The following is a 17,518-nucleotide window of genomic DNA, read 5'->3' on the forward strand; positions in this document are numbered from 1 at the left end:
GACATGAGCTTACGGAGCGAAATGGTCCTTGAACTGTAATAAATGTAATTGAAGATCTCTCCTTTAATAGTTCATGTAAGCCAGTGGTGACAAACTCTAAAGCGGGGCCACAAAATAAACCAATAATAGTAGAAACAAATATGTTTATTTTTACTTGTATATTGCAATAAACGAAAATAAATTAAAATTATTGTTTACACATGTACAATTTAAAATGATTCGTAAATATGTAATGTTGTATTACATTGTAAGTACATTATAATTTTATACGCTCGTTTGTTTTTTTATTCACATTTCCATTTTATTTATACATTTCACCAGATATAACGACTGCGCCGCAAAAATGTTCATCTTAAATCGATTGCGGTCCGCGAGTTTGGTACCCCTGTTGTAAACTATCCAAATGAATCACATCTCAGGAACTAAATCGAAAGAATAAAATAGAAAAAAGAGGCTGGACTTAAAAACTGAAGTAGAATTTTCATTATTTTATTGTTTTAATATCTAATAGTTATTGCTGTATACCGTTTCTATTATTGCAAGTGCGTATATACAATAGAATTTCATATTAAAACTTATAAACAAACCACTGTTTCTAATAATAGGAAAAAGCGTAATTTAATATTGTATAAAATAAACATATACATTTTCAATGGATTTTTTTAATATGCCTTGGTAGAAATTATTGTTATTATTAATGTAATAATTAATGATAAACAAAATATTTATTTTAGATCGAAAATCTAAAAGAAATTTTGATTTTTTGTATGATTTTTAAATTTTTTTCTTATTTTACAGTCAATATATTGTGATTTTAAAATAGAGTGGGGTGATAAAGAGACCCGAATCGTTGTGATTGCATTACAAAAAGTAGGTATGGTGATAAATGCAATTGTCAAAATCTTCCAAATACTTAGTATTAGTCAAATGTTTGGTACCGGGTTATTGATAGGTACAATGAAACCTCCTTTCTCTGTTTGTCACAAAAAGTAGTCGGACCGTCTACGTAATGTTCGTACGATAAGGCGATTAAACTAGCAAGGGATAGAATCCGCAGAAATCCTGCCCGAAAACAAAAGATTTTATTTCGGGAGATGAATTAGGAATTGTAACCTATAAGAGATGTACTGGTCATTTTTTAACTGATGATTCAAAAAAGGTTGATAAAATCTAAACAACTGCTCAAGCATGCAAAGGATTATCACAGAAATATTTTGTTTATGGGTGAAATTTTTTTTACAACTGTGCAATATTCTTACAAACAGAATAACCGTATTTACGCTGAAAGCTTTAAAGAAGCTTCACAATTAGTCAAAAGAGTGTAGCGTGGGCATTATCCGAATCCAGTGATGGTTTTGAGCATGAAAGAGACTACGAAAGAGTGACGGAGCCTAAAAAAGGTATTAAAACATAGGCAGAGGTGTAACAAGAAACCATCGTTGAGTATTCTCAAGGATGGTCTCTTGAGTATTCTCAACAAAATTTTGTTAAGTCCCTTAACAACACCGCGTTAAGTAATCATGAACAATCCATTCAGCAAGACGGCGCCGGGTCATAAAGCTACACACTCAATCTTGGTTACAAACGAACGTTCCGGATTTCATCAGAGTTGAAGATTAGTCGACATTTAGCCTTGATATTTATATATTATATTATGATTTATGGTCAGTTTTAGAGTGTTTGCTTTAAATTACACGATCATTTGGTGTCTTTTAAAGAATCCATACGATTTGCAGTGAAGAATTTTGCTACAAAAAGAGTGCGAGGTACTGTTAATAACTGGTCACAACGTTTAAAGGACTGTATTTCATCAAATGGAGACTATATATTGTTTACTTAACTAACAAACTGTAATAGTAATAAATGTTACGTACAATTAAAAGTTGTTTTCGTTTATAACAATATTTATGACAAGACGAAGTATATTTAACTAATTTAAATAAAATCTAGACAAAATGCAGTACAAATTTGTTCTGTCTAGGAAAAACGTGTTCTAACGTAAAACAGGATTTTTTGACGTATATACTTGAAAATGGTTTTAAATTATATGCCATATATAATAACGTTTTCATCTAAAAAACCGCGGCCTCGTTGTAGTGCTTGTTCGGTAAGAAGAGTAGTAATTAAAATTCATAGGAAGTAATCACGCGACCAACGCTAAAATAATCTGTAAATATGTTTAAGGCAAATAATAAAACTGACAATGTTGTGTGCAAATGAGTTTTAATATAATGTACGCGGAAGGGGCAGGATAAGCTAGAGCAAACATCATGACATCTGTTCTCAAGTATGTCGGGTGCGTCTTGTCAATCTTCTCTATCTCACTTACGTGAGCAATGTACAGGAATTCCATAACACCAAAACTAAATAAAGGAAAATGCATTAAGTAAGAACCCTACTTCCGCTTCAGTGGATACCATTTACTCAGACACAGCTCCCGATTCGAATCCAAAAGATGTAACCACGTGTTTTTATGTGAAAACCTTAATATACCTCCGTTCAACTTACCGGACTTCCTCAGGAAAAAATCTACGGCAGAATCTTTTGATGAGTTCGTCTGGAAGATCGTCTTAAACTTCAAGGCATTTAACGGTCTGTAGCGCTTGGGCAGTGACGAAATAAAACAATGTACCAATTAATGTATAATGGAGTAAAATTTCCAAATTGTTTTGTTTATGTGTATAAATTTTAGATATATTTACTCGTAAGAAAAAATTTAAATAATGATAAAACGCTGTCGTGACTCGCAACTCAAATAGTGGCAACCCTCGCTCAGTGAAAGCGAAAAAAAAATTGTAAGCAAAACACTACCAATACAAATTGGAATTAATAATAAAAAACCACGATATTGTTAAGATTATCGCAAGACGATGGACTCAGGTTGCTTTTTACCGGTCTACTTGGATTCTATCAGGGAGGCCAAATTATTATGAAGAAGCACTCTACTTCTTTTGTCATCGTCGTTCATTTCATAGAACTGTTTTCAAATTCTTCTGATTTTGCACGTCACTGGAGAAGTGTGCAACAAATTATTTAAAATAATCATAATACATGTATATGTATGTGACCAATTATTGACTTTTAATTGTAAAGTCCATGATTACAACAAAAAGAAAAATTATTATCTACAAGTCGGACAAAGAATATATTCGGAAGGCAATTTTAATAAACTAATTTGGCATTATCTAACAAACATGTGTCATATGCTAAATAAAATTCGTTGGTCAGACCAGTCAGTCTTGTTTAAACTGATCGTGCGTTGTGAAGTATACATTAAGCTCTATATTGATTTAAACAAAGCTTACGCTTAAGTAATTTATATTTTACGGTAATTGCATCGATCATCATGGATTTAACAGGTATTTTTATACTTTTTTTATTATAAAACAAAGTATTTATTTTGAGAATTATTGGTACAAACAATACACACCTGAGTTAACTTTATTACAATACTACGATAATAAAATATTGCTTCTACAAATTAGTCTGCGAAAATGAGTTTTACTTTAGCACTAAACTCGGAATTTAGTTACTTTGATCTTTTGATGTGTTTGGGATATAAATCCCTGGGGCTAATTACAATTCAGGTAGGCTAGAATTTATTTGTTGCCTATAAAATGTACTTTACTAATTATAAATATTCTTTGCAATTATATAATATAATCTCATTCAAACGATACAAGGAATTTTATATAATAATATATCTCTGTTATAAAAACATTGTGAACAGCCACTTAATTCTTAATTACAATATTATATTTTGTATTTATTCAAATATTAAAACATTTTAAAAATATTTTTTAAGTCTATTATATATTTATATTAACATAGTTATCTCTTTCAATCAAACTATAAAGAACACCAATGTTTTATTGCGATTTTCGCTGGTCTAGAGCCGGCCAACCTGTTGACCTTTTTTCTTTTCCAAATAAAATTGTAAATGAGTAAATAGTATGTTTGTCTGAACTCATGTACCGCTCAAATATCGAGAAAATTTTCCAAACCGGTCAAAACTACTTTATGGTCATTTTCTATTTCTTCAGTTACATTGTTAGATATGTCATTGCTATGCTACCTATAATATGCATGTTTTGACATGGTGCGAAATGCTTTTTTTGTAATAAAATTAAAAAAATCCAATTTCTAAGTTAGATTCACTCATTGTGCTCAACAAGAAATTCTCGAAAATGGTAATATTTAAATCTAACTGTTTTAATGTAATGTAATGTCACGAAAACCAGCCAGTAGCAAATAGTACCTCCAGTCAGATTTTATTGTATTTAAAAATAAATAAAATAAAATAAGAGATCTCTTTATCCGAACGTTACAACCCTGTTTTATACCATTACTCGCAATAAAATTCTGTCGGTAACCGATATTTTTAAAGAAACAGAGCTTATCACATTTATGATTTTAATGTTTTATTTTTTTATTATATGTACGTTATTAGTATAAATATTAGTTTACGTAACCAATTAGCTCAAGTTTGTTTGGTTTTCTCACGTAATTACAATACATGACATTGCGATATAAATATTGTCATTACATGATCAGTCAGTCCGTAACAATTTTTTGTTGGAAACGACAATAAAAATATAATATAATAAAGACAATAAAAATGTTTTCCTATGGTTTGTTCTAACAGATTGATTTTCATTACATTAAAAGTAAAACCCAAGTTAAAAACAAGTAACTCATTTGTGTGCAACTATTTACGGTTTAACAATACATTTTTATTTAATTACTCTTAAACAAGAAACGGCCAAAGTTAATCAACAGATATATTGTAATTATTCATGGCAGTTATTTTGGACCACACGCATTATAGAGTGTGGTGCCGTGTTGTGGTTCAGAGAGCACTAGGTTTGTGAAAGTCTGACTGGTACGTAACAATGGGGATAGATTAGTCGTTCCAATCGATAGACTGCCACAGCAAAGCACAGGCCATTACCAAAGATATATACGGTGGGATATACAACAACCGCCACGACTGGAAGGCGCGTCGGGATTTGCAGTTTGGTATTATGGTTTGCAAAAGAAGCTGCTGTCCATCCTCTGGGAACCTGTTAGTGAGCAGTGACAATCCTATGTAATAAATGCACAAAGCGTAAAGAATATTACACTTTATCCCGGTAATCGAACCCGTGACCTACAATCCCCAGTCTCAGTCCTCCCTCACCTGGCTAGCATTGCCCGTATATATAATTTTTTTAAGGATGTGGATAGATTTACATCCTTTAATTTTTGATTGACAAGAGAGTACAAGAAATCATTTATTTATTTTTTATTTGACTACAACTCCCAACATGTCACTTAGTTAAAATGGTATCGAAGGATCAGATAAAATAACATATATGTTATAAACAGCTGCGTTAAAACAACTACGATTAAAATTTGTTTCTTAAAAAATGGAGTATAATCGACTCAAAATATATTACATATTTAATAAAAAGAAAAAAAGCTGTGGTTAATTTAAAGCAATTATTTTTTTTTTTGGTTTATTACCAAAGAACGAATAGTTAAATGCGTAGTCATCATGATCATTTCAAATTTAGAACGTCCACTGTTAAACACAGGCCTCACCTGTATATTTCAAATATGACCGGTTGTAATCCATATCCTGGGTTTTGTAGGGATTTTAAAAAGTCGTCATCTTACATTGCATCTGCTGGTCCGTGATTTTCAATCTAGAATCTGCGTAGTAAGCGTAATGTTCAAGTCGCCAATCCGTTCGGCTGCATGAATTACCTTTGTTCGTCCACGGATCTCCTCATTTGTTTAAATAGTTATATAAAATTTAATTTTATGTTTTGGCTGTGTTATAGAAAGTATTGTTGTATCGATAAACCTGGAGTACAGAATAGACGAGAAGGACAAATAATAATAATATCTCTTTAGAGCGGCTCCTAAGATTTCTTTGCTAAAAATATCTTTGACAAACTTGCACCTGCATACCCTTCTGTTTGATAAAGGTCCAGTTAATTTTTTTTGAGATATTTTAATGATAAGAATGAACTGAGGTGAAATCATCTGATGTTTACTTATGACTTTTTATCTTGTATCCAAAGCGATAAATAATATCCGATGGCAGGGGCATTTGATAATATAATTTTGATAATCTATCGTTGACCCTTATATGATATTTGCATTGTCATCATCACACATCAATTTTGTTGTAAGACAAAGGTGGCTATATGTGGTCAAACAAAAACAAATAACGAGAAGGTAATAAGCTTTTAAGCCAGTAGTTGAATATCATTAGTGTAATGGCATGACATTTTCTCCCTAGTTTATCTTATACCATTGTTAATGAGATTTCAATTTATTTTGTAAATCGTAATCATGTAACATTTCTTTGGATAAAATAAATATAAAGTTATAAAAAGTTTTAATGTAACAAGTTAAAATAAAATAAACTTCATAACATATATATTACTTCGATTAGCATATAGTTCAAACTTAATTATTTTTGTATATTCCAATATAACATTTATTATTAAAATAAATTCAGATGTCGGATAAGAGTTAAATTATAACGGATAAAAATTGAAAATTATAACACAGTTATACAAATTTCAGTCGTAAGACATCTACTATTAGACATTGGGATTCCCCATAGATTTCCAATAAGAGCGGTAGTGATAGACATTAACAAGGTCGTCAGTCCACCCTGTGGATGGACATCCGCGTTTCCACTCCAGAACCTGGAGTCTTAATTCCAGCCGTCATTTATTCTGCGCGCTATGAGGCCCGCTCACTGTCACTTAAACTTACTAATCCGCTGTGCTATCTCGGTTATTTTTGATTGTCTATGGAATTTTCCATTCCTTTATAGCTCGTCGAGCAACCGTGAGTATGCCAATGAGGCTATAAGTTAGAGAATACATTGTGCTCTTAATAAAATCAGTTTGAATACAAGTTATTAATCCACACAGATATCCACAGCGAATAGTCCTTTTCTAATTTTTAGGCGAAAGATGCCCACTGCAATGCGGGTCGGCGGATCTTGAGCTACCTACCATATCCAGCGACTTCTCAAGATTTTTACTAAGTTTTTGGTTCACCCAGTGGGGGGTCTCTTACGCCTCGTTTACTGGCTCGTGGTCGCCACTGGAGAATCTCTTCCTCAACGGCCATTGGTTGAATAAGTGATGTGCCCCGCCCACTGACCTTAGTTCTTCTGCGGATCTCCTCGTTTCTGATTTGATCCCGCAAAAAGCATGGCTCTCTCCACTGCTCATTGATCTGGAGCCTTCTCTCATCCATAAGTCATCACCGCAACACACACTGATCCAAGACCTTCGTCCCCAGGCATAGTCTTCGAATTGTCCTATTTACTTTACATTAAAAATAGAGAATACATTTTTGTTTACGATGTTTTTTTTTGTAAAGAGTATTTTAAAAATTAAAAATATAAAGTCTGTTGAGAATCTTGTCGCTCATGGATAATCTTTCGTGTTTTAACATGGGCTGACAATAAATACTGATATGTAATATAATTATAGTAACGCATTTAAAAATTATAATATAAAATTTGTTTAAGTACCGTCTCAATGATATATTTTTTTTAATTATAAGAAGGATTTTATAATGTTAAAATGCATAAACATTCGTCGAAGTTCAATGTTTATCTGATACACAATCCATTGTTTCACTATGAGGCTTCCCAGGCTTTTGTATTAAATATTTGCGTCGTTTTGTTCGTCCCGCCAACTTAATTTATTATGTAGTAACTTTATTGTCTACGCCGATCCGGAGCGCAATATTTAAATCAATTTGCAATATTTTTGTTGAAATTTTATACAGCGGTGCATCGCTATCATCATCATTTCTGTCATCCACTGCTAGAGATAGGTCTCACCCATAAATTTCTATTACGAACTGTTGGAAGCGGGGTGCATCCAGCGTTATTCCACCACCTTAACGAAGTCATCTGTTGACCTGGTGGAAGGAAGTTTCAAGCTACGTTTCCTGGTTCATGATCTCCACTGCAGAATCTTGAAACCATCTATATTATACATAGCTATTGGGACAAACAATCAATTAAATACTAAGCAACACTGTTTACGTGGTGACCTTTAGTTTTTGCGTCTAGAATACATATGTTATGTCTACCTATGTACTACTGGTTCTGTTGAGATATAATTTGATAATACCTAGCATCGACACGATTTTTATTATTGTCACGTCTTCATGTCGTCATTCTCGAACATTAATTTGGATTTTTAAAATGTAACCTCGGTCGGAATAGTTTTCAACGGAAACTATGCGGGAAAACTGCGTTTGTTTGATAAGAACCAGTTTTGAGTGGTATTCAATTTTGAGAATTAGATCTAGTTTTAACAAAAGCCCCTTTATAAAACGTAAAAGTCTTTTTAATACTAGAATTAATTAATGTACAATAATGAAAAAAAATGCCAAATTTGTTGGACAAGGTTTTAAGTGATCTTATTGTAAAAGATAATTAAGTTCGCTTTTAACTATGAGTTTTATTTATGATCTCGCAGACTACGCATTGACTAACACTTAAGTTTGGTATACTTTAACTTTAGCGAAGTCACTTCAAGCTATGCAGACGACGAAGGAGAAATAAAATCTAAAAATGAAAAGAAAAATGATTCTACAGTCGCTTTTATTTCTCTCAACTATTCTTTTGTAAGTTTCTATCTCCGAATACGTTGAATTTAGAGTGACTTCCAGTTTTAACGTCATACCTTAATCGAGGAGGGTAGACAGAGCTTTTTTGTATCAACGTAACCCTCACCAAACAAATTGATCTAGGGGCAGATAAAAACAATTAAAAAATAACATCATAAAGCGTGGATCAAAGTGGCAAACCGTAACATAAATCAATATTGCAGCCCTTAGATAAATAATTGACTACATATTCCTGTTTTATCCTTGCCGTTTATTTATTTATTTGCATGAAATCTTTAAAATATTTCAAGACAACGTCTTTTATTCTTCCTCCTAATGGTGTAAATATAAACGAACGTTTTGTATTTCGTGAGAATTTATTGTTGTCTTTTTTGTCAATATTCTTTTTGTTATATTTACATATTTATTTAAAGGAGGTTTAAGAGTTAAAAATTTTTGTTTGGACATTTTTGCGTGATTTAGATAAATCTCTATACCAAACTTATTTTTTCTTGCGATTTTTTATGGGAGTCTGAATAAATGTAAGTTTTTTTTTTCACGAATAAACGCTTTTGGCCGGTGAGTTAGTCTCGGTCACTAGCTTAGTCTAGATCAATTAGATGTAACTGATCTTGCGTTATTTTGCAAATAATTTTGTCTTTTTGCAGTAATTAAGATGATGTTAGTTATTTCATTGAATAAGGGATGTCGTTGATATATCGCGTCGCTTAGAATTAACACAACTGCAGACGGAAGAGCAATATATAGTTTTAAGAAATACATGTTTCTAAATAAACTTATTTTTGTTTTTCCAGTTGATGAGTATATTGAGGGTCTCTTTAGCAAAGAGTCATACGACACTCCCACGGATTCTGTGAAAGTGGAAGATTTAAAGATGACTTTACCAAAATGGTTCGACGAGGAGCTGTATAATAAGTAAGACATTGTTATTATAAGACGGAAGAATATCAAAGCGAAACTTTTCTTCCCTTGCAACGGGAGTGAAGCTTGGGACGATACTTTTAAAATAATTGAATAAGATTATTTGTTTCGGCATGGTTTTCATAAAACCATTGTAAAATAATGGTTGCTACAAAATTTTTCAAAAATGAATAAAAAATAATAAATAAATATTACAGCTATTAAAATTATTGAAAAAAATTTACATCTTTAATATTATAGAAAAACAACTTAAATAGCAACCAAAATTTGTTATAATAAGACAATAGAAAATTTGATGCTAATCAGTACAGATTTACAAAAAAAAAGCCTTTATTTTTTTCGGATGTTTGTTTACATGAAGCGTATGTGTTTTCATATCCTGTGTCTTATAGACTTATACAAACGTATAAGACAGATGCAATACGATGTTGTAATGAGATCACAATTTTTTTTTATTTAATGGAATCAGGTGTTATTTTGCGGAAGTCCATCCTAAGTAAGAAAAGGAGCAATATTTAGCCACTTCCGCACATGCAGTCGTAGTCGTGCAACAAAGTGCACCGCCCGCCAGCCCGCTGATAAATGCGCATGCGGCAAACAATGCGAAGTACACAACTACCACCGTTAAATCACTCAATACGTGTTTCAGTCATCCACGGGGCATCTTCAGGAGATATGTTACACCGATTAGTGCCAAACACAGAGTCAGAAATCACAGTATTTTGTTTCTTTTTATCTGCAATAAACAAAATAAGATAACAATGGAAATATATCAAAATGTTTATATGATAACAGAATCAAAATATAAATATCTTTATATAAAATTATGTTAACATCACACTTGTAAGAAGTCGTTTAATGATTGTAACGTTAAAAGGTATGTAGAATATTCTCGACTGTTTTAATCTTATTTTCAGGGGCAGGGATTTTTATAGGAGATTCAGTTTCGGGATTTCTATTTCGTTTTCCACTGGGTTACTGGCTTTGTTCGCTGTGCCTACTATATTAGAAGTATTGGTGAATTCACGAAGATCAACCTCAAAATATACCGCGTACAAGCGATATTTATCTACTATTCTACATGGAGTTTCATGGTTTAAGCACGAATTAAAACCCGGTAGCCCGTGAGTATTTTTTACATAAATATTTTATACACTGACAAGTGGAAATCCCTTCGATGTTACATTAAATACATTATAGCGTATTTTATACATTTAACACTGTTCAATAAAAATAGTTTTAGAAAATTATCATAATATAATATTATAATAAACAGAGCTGTAACGTATGCAACTTACGATTTATTAAATATTTTCTGTACAGTTAGTGTTATCAGTTCCCAAACAAAGCAGTCGCATTAGTACATTGACATCGCCTTTTAATCCGCTATTAATGTTGTTGCTTATCTAGAAGATAATCAGCGAATTAGCAACAAGAACTCTCTGATTGTTTGTGTCATTTTATTTATGACAAATTTTTTATCGTTTCCAAACGTTCCTTTAACTCCAAACTATAAAGCACGTGTACGCGTATAACGTTCCTGCACCGTTTCTTCTGCATTGCAAATAATTTTATTATGCAGATGTTATAGCTAGGGTTTCTCTAGACATTGCCACCGTTACACAAAGTTTTAAAGCTGTGAATGTATATCTCATTTGCAATCAATTGATGTGAGAGGTGGTCGTTAGTACGGGCCCCTCGTCCCGTAATAGATAATTCGATGTAAAGAAAAACACTTGCCGGATAGTTAAACTTATAATATCTCAGAACAATACTTAAATCTCAATCTGAGTTAAAAGTATTTCCTTTGTTGAACAGCGGTTGAAGCGACACGTCCGTTCGGTAGCGCGGCGCGTCCGAGAGAGGGTGGGCTTGCAAAAACAGATGCGTTCATAGATAATAAATTTGGGTGCGTTCTAATGAACGCCACAGATGTATAGTACATCATATCTAAAAGTTTGGTTTGAATAATGACAGAATAAATAGCGTAACCATAACATAGTAACAAAAAGCGTTTTCGAAAATTGGATTACTACATATAGATATTCTCCATATTTGAATTTTGTTTACTATGTATGCAGACTTTGTACTGCCAGAAGTTATTGAGCTTTCGTATTCCAGAACAAAAAAATAATGTTTCCTATTTCAGAATGATCACTTTGTACGGGTTGATTGAAATTATATACAAAAACTTTATAAGAGTAAGGCTCATTTGTCAGTAAAAAGTTCTAAAAATGCTTGTTCTTCTTTTCTTGCGTTGCTTTAAACGGCTGACTATATTATACAGCAAAATGTTATTGTTTTTCTAATTTGAATGACTTCTTTGCACTTACACAGACACGTTTGCCACGTATAACTATGTTGTTTAATCAATTTTGGACTAAAAATTAAATAAAACCGAATTCAGAATTTTTGAAACAAAATTTAAGATAGCAAAAGTGTTTTTCTGTCCAGTAATTCTTAGCATTATCGTTAGTCTTTCCTAGCGGCACTAACAGGAATCTCACAAACACTCAATAAAAGAATTCATCACCAATAAAATCTTATCTAAAAGTGCATATTGCTTATCTTCTGTATCAAATAAAGAGGAAGTTACATTGTTGTTAAATGCTTGCTTTGGCAGATCATGGAAATCATTAGAAACTGTACGAAAGCGTCACCTGGTGGCCGGGCGAAGTGTACGCCTGATGAACAAAGGAACGATCTCGCAACGTGACTTGGCCCTGACTCAGTTTTCTTTAATAGGCTTTCTTGTGCTGAAACCCGACAAATTTGGCATCAGACAGCAACGGGAAGATGATTGGGACGCTTATAATCATATTTGGAAGGTTATTGGCTATATGATTGGTTTAGAAGACAGGTAAATATTACTTAATTTTCTATTTACATAGTTTCACCATTATCTTTTCAGTCGTAATTTGAATACTGGATATATTCCCCCATATATTTCCAATAGGATTGCATCCAACGTCTACTAATTGCCACTTGCTTGCTTGGTTTCAGTTGAAGTTGATGCTGTTAGCTCGGGGGCTTTTACAGCTTCAACAGAACTGAGCTCACGGTGCTAACGGGTCCGTGAACTTAAAAATAAAACAGAAGCTGGACACACGCATTCCAGTTGTACTATGATGTTCGCACGTAGTAAACCGCTTTACCCGAATAGAGCTGTGTAGTATTGATGTTGTGTATATTTTTTGTGACGGCAGCGTGGACCACTCGCAAGGAGCAAGGATGGATCCGGATCCAACCTTTAGGAACCCGTTCCACCCGTTAGGAAGCGGGCGGCCGCTTAACTGCCACTACAACTTGCCAATTCCCAGAGCGATATCGGTTACTTTCGTTTACAACACTTCTTATTACTGATTCAATGTCGTAGAAAAATTCCGATTACAGCCCTCTCCATGACTTTGAGTATTTAGGCCCCCGTTTTTGGAGGCCTCTCGTTCCCCTTATCATATTTTAGAACAGGAACTTGATGACAAAGGAAGAATTACGAAAAACCATATTTGAAAGTAAAGATAGAGTAGAGGTCCTTTTTGACTACAGGTTTAGTTTGTCAGTGTTTGTAGATGACATTTCATGAAAACTTTTCCACCAGTAATGACAATCTCAAGTTTTATTTAAATTTCTTAAAAGCTAATTTAACCCTTTCAGGACCATAAGGTTACGGTACCTTATTTAATCAATTTAGCTAGATGTAATGAATTAATAGGCATCCTAAAAACATAATTTATACTAAAAATTCAAAAGTTTTACACTTTTTTTGGAAATTAATGGGACAAATATATCCCTATGGTCGCTAAGGGTTACTTTCTACTTAAACGTCTAAATTTTGGTTTTCTTATTGGTAAGTCTGTTTTGTTGTAAATAATGTACATTTGTTACTTAGTGTTTTTTTTTTACTTGTTTATGAATAATATAAATATAATAGGGCAAGTTATTTGTGGTACTCGGCGAAACAATTCCTGTTGTTAGATGATTGGTTAATGATTAGATGGATTGTTTTTTTGAGATGTTGAAGGTTCAGGCGATTCTTGCCGTTGAAGAGTCTTCGTTTCTTCAACCTCGACATCAAATACCCCTTGGTCATCACCCTGTACTAGAAGTCTTTGGTCTTCGTCATCAAGCACTAAGTCATCTTCCTCATCGCTATTGTCACCCACAAAAATTTGAAGAATTTTATTTTTTCGAAGTTCAAAAACTTCACGCCCCTTACGAAACATATTCTGCGAAGAAAATGAATAAGAAAATGATAGCATTTTGGTATATCACCAGGCCAAAAGTTAAGAAAATCCGTATAAAAAGTATCCCTTTACGCCGACAGGGACATCCGTGTCCCATAATCTTTATAACGATTTATCACAGAATACAACATAAATACATTACTACTGAATATTTAGAATAACAATTTACTTACCAGGTAATGAGAATTTGACACTGTAAAAACTTGAAAAGCACTTTTACAATATCAATTATTTATTCCAAACAGCAGATCATTCGCGCCTAAAGAACTCTAACGTTCTGGTGACGATAGACAATAAACGGTGTTAGATATCATATATTTCCAGTAAAAAATAATAAAAAGGTACTTTCCGAAATGTTAAAACAAAAAAATAATTTACAATGGTTACGTAAATATTTAATTAATCCATGATTTTTGCTTGGGACACCGGCGTCCCCGTGGTCGTGAAAGGGTTAATTTTATTAAAGGTTCAACTTGTGTCGGAATAACATGGCGGAAACTCGACTGGTCTGCCAGCAGATACTGGACCGCGTCTACACGCCGTGCCTCGAGAACGTCCCGGAATATTTTGAGCACATGTCTCGTGTGATGATAGAGGGTTTGTGGGCGGTGAGCTCTGGCATGGAGTATGGCAGCCTCATGTACATGGTTAAGAATTTGGCCAACGTCCCCGGGTACATCCTTACAGAAGCAGAGAGAATATCTTTGCAGACACGGATAAAGGAACAGTTGAATGGAAGACATGAAGATATCGGTAATGATATTTTATAATTTAATTACCAGACACGATCATTTTTAACGTTATTTTTAACAGGACATGTCGAACATATCATCAACAACAGTACATCTCACACTTTACATACACTGCCTTACGGTTTTAATAAACAATCCTCAGCACTTAATCACGTTGACTTATTTATACATATTCGGTGATATGGTGCAGTTTTGTTCTACGGCTTTCACAGCTTCAACGTCAGACTTTGAATTAGCAGACTAAAATGTTGTTTTGGATTATATGGTGAAGTAATATAGTGTGATTTATTAGTTTAACTTCACTAGGTCGCTTTTCTTCATCATTTCTGTCACAGGATGTCCACTTTTAGGCCTTGATTCTCAATAGAAGCAATTGAAAGCTGTGTCATCTGTGAACCTTTTAGGTGGACATCGTTCGTTGTGCAAGCCCGTCTGCGGTCTCCGCTCCAGAACCTTAACGCTTCAGCGACTATCTGTTCTGTTCCAATTCTTTGGACGTCCTATGTTGCGCTTGCCAGATATTTTTACGTATTACTGTTTATCTGGAGAAGTAGGCACTGCTCAGCACTCAGCTTACTAAAAGTAAAGACCTAGGAAATTATTGGGGTTATTCTTTATCTTACCAAATCCACAAAGCCCCATTTATAAATTTTCTCTTCTAATGTCAATGTGGCTCCCACAGTTTACCGTCATAAATTCCAAATCTAGTTTACACGTAAAAAATATACCACCGGTAAAATGAGTAACAAAACTTATTCAATATTAATATTGTTATTTTTAAATTAAAAATAAATCTATCATTATTTATAAATTGACAGTAAATTACGCGTAAATAATTAATAGATATTAAGGAATTATTTTAATAATTTTAATTGAACTAGGCATTTACCAAGTAAATGACCAGCCATATCTTAATGATATATTTAATTACAGGAATAGATTCAATGACTCTGTTACAAAAGCCAGCCATTGAATGTCAGCGGACTCCCAGACTGCTTTATCTGAAAGACTACGACAGCTTGGACAACGCGCCGGAGTATAAGAAATTGTCGACCGCAGCCAAATACAAAATGGCGATATTTTCCTTAATGTTTGCTTTTTACGACACGACCATCGGTCGATTGTTCTTAAACTGGTATTACACTTTATCTTTGCAAATAAGCGAATACTTTCCTTACGTAGCGTTCTTTTTGTACGGAATCAAGAATTCTTACGTCGATATTAACAAGGAGTCCCCCGTGGACGACACTATTCCCAAACCCAACGCGTATTACTACCAGCCCCAGCCGCCCGAGCCTTGGTATAAGCAGATTTTGGCATTTTGGTAGTCAGTGATGATAAAGCGCAAAATAACCAACATTAAGTCTCGTGCGAAAGATATTCAAATAGTTATTAATATTTTTTAAACTTTCAAACAATTAAACTTTATTTTTTTTTTACTTTATTGTCTTGATGTAAAATGATAAAATACAAATAAATAATAAAAATACGAAGAGTTTTAATATATTTATTATTGGTTAACATAAGTTTTATGTAAATCATATACAACTTTTTGTTGTTCATTTTTTTCTTAACACGAGTCTAGTAGCACAGGCCAATGCTACCAGTCACAGGAGTCAGAGTTCGGCGGCTTTAATTCTTTTTTTTCTTTCTTTAACGGTTCCAGAGCGGACAATCTTTGCACCTAGTTACAGTAAAAATCCTTCAGACTAAGCGCCTTCTGATTGGTCATTTTTTGTCATATGGTTACATAGTAGTATTCGACAGTGACAATCAAAAAAGCTAATCTCTTACACAAGTAACTGTTTAGCTCTTAGCATGTCTCGCGAAAAGTGAAAATGGTAACAAGGCGGGTGGTTATGCCGGCGACTATCTGCAACATGGAATTATTGACAGTTTGTGAGAATTTGTTAAAATAATTATCTGCGCAAAGATTGAACAATAACAGAAAAAGAATCTTTTTTATATTTTTTGTATACAAATTTACATATAGTTTTCAGATTTTTATGCGTTTTGAATAAAACCGGAAATAAATCGGAAACGGGAATCGGGAATTGTACGTAAATGATGTTCTCGTATCCTAATTTAATAACAAAAGTAGTCTGATCTTCTTAGGAATTAACAGCCCAGCTAATGGTCATAGCCTGTTTAAGAATTTTCATTTCTGCCCATAGACGTTGGCAGGCGGGTTGGCAATCGCCGTGTGGTATTTTGGTATGCAGAGGACGCTGCTGCCCACTGTCCAGAAACTTCTTTTTGAACAGTGGGAATCCTATGTAATTAATGTACAAAGTGTGAATTATATAAGATTGTATTCTGGAAATCGATGCCGTAACCTACGATTGCAAGTATTGGTCATCTGTCACTGAGCTACCACTACTTATTTTAGAGATGATTTAGTATTATTTGAGAGATCGTTAATTAATGGCAATCTTGTGTACTGCGATATGAAAAAGCTATTAGATATATTTATCACTTATCAACATAATTTTAAATGATCCTAGAAATGATGCTTTAGAAGCCCGCTTTAAAAATGATTATATATCCGTTCTAGACAGGCCTTCAGCAATTTAAGGAAACATTTCTCTGTTATACCTTCCACTCCTACTTTTACCGCAAAAAAACTATTGATTTATTCTCAGTTATTACGATACACTGTAGTTTTTGAGCGTGCTCGTTTTGCTAAGAACACGGTCCAATATCTCAAAAAATTTAATAAGTTTGGTCTAGAAGTTTTCGCAGCCATGTAAACTCTTTCGTGCATGAAGCAACTCGTCGTGCATGAAAGTGCACCGCCCGCCAGCCCGCTCGTAAATGCGCATGCGACAGACAATGCCAACTACACAACCGCCACCGTAAATTCACTCAACACGTGTTTCACCCCTCCACGGGGCATCTTCAGGAGTTGTTACACCGTTTAAAAGTTTAAATATTCACATTCAA

The 17,518-nt window shown here is 33.6% G+C and overlaps 1 protein-coding gene across 1 annotated transcript; it reads left to right on the forward strand.

Moving 5' to 3' along the window:
* The first annotated feature begins 3,225 nt into the window (after positions 1 to 3,225).
* On the forward strand, positions 3,226 to 16,063 carry LOC137923966 (uncharacterized). The gene is made up of 6 exons (XM_068767240.1): positions 3,226 to 3,359; positions 9,453 to 9,573; positions 10,497 to 10,703; positions 12,203 to 12,439; positions 14,290 to 14,576; positions 15,509 to 16,063. The coding sequence occupies exons 1-6, from the start codon at positions 3,347 to 3,349 to the stop codon at positions 15,901 to 15,903; spliced, it is 1,260 nt and encodes a 419-aa protein (XP_068623341.1). The 5' UTR covers positions 3,226 to 3,346; the 3' UTR covers positions 15,904 to 16,063.
* The last annotated feature ends 1,455 nt before the right edge of the window (positions 16,064 to 17,518 follow it).

Source organism: Battus philenor, unplaced genomic scaffold (assembly GCF_028537555.1).
Source record: "Battus philenor isolate CCGP_79_NKW_IND1 unplaced genomic scaffold, ilBatPhil1.0.hap1 SCAF_23, whole genome shotgun sequence".
Lineage (NCBI taxonomy): Eukaryota > Metazoa > Arthropoda > Insecta > Lepidoptera > Papilionidae > Battus > Battus philenor.

Bases quoted from the DNA above. Each gene is read 5' to 3' on its own strand.
- LOC137923966 (XM_068767240.1), top strand. The intron at 10,704-12,202 runs GTGAGTATTTTT...TTGCTTTGGCAG, and splicing joins GAATTAAAACCCGGTAGCCC to ATCATGGAAATCATTAGAAA. The intron at 14,577-15,508 runs GTAATGATATTT...ATTTAATTACAG, and splicing joins TGGAAGACATGAAGATATCG to GAATAGATTCAATGACTCTG.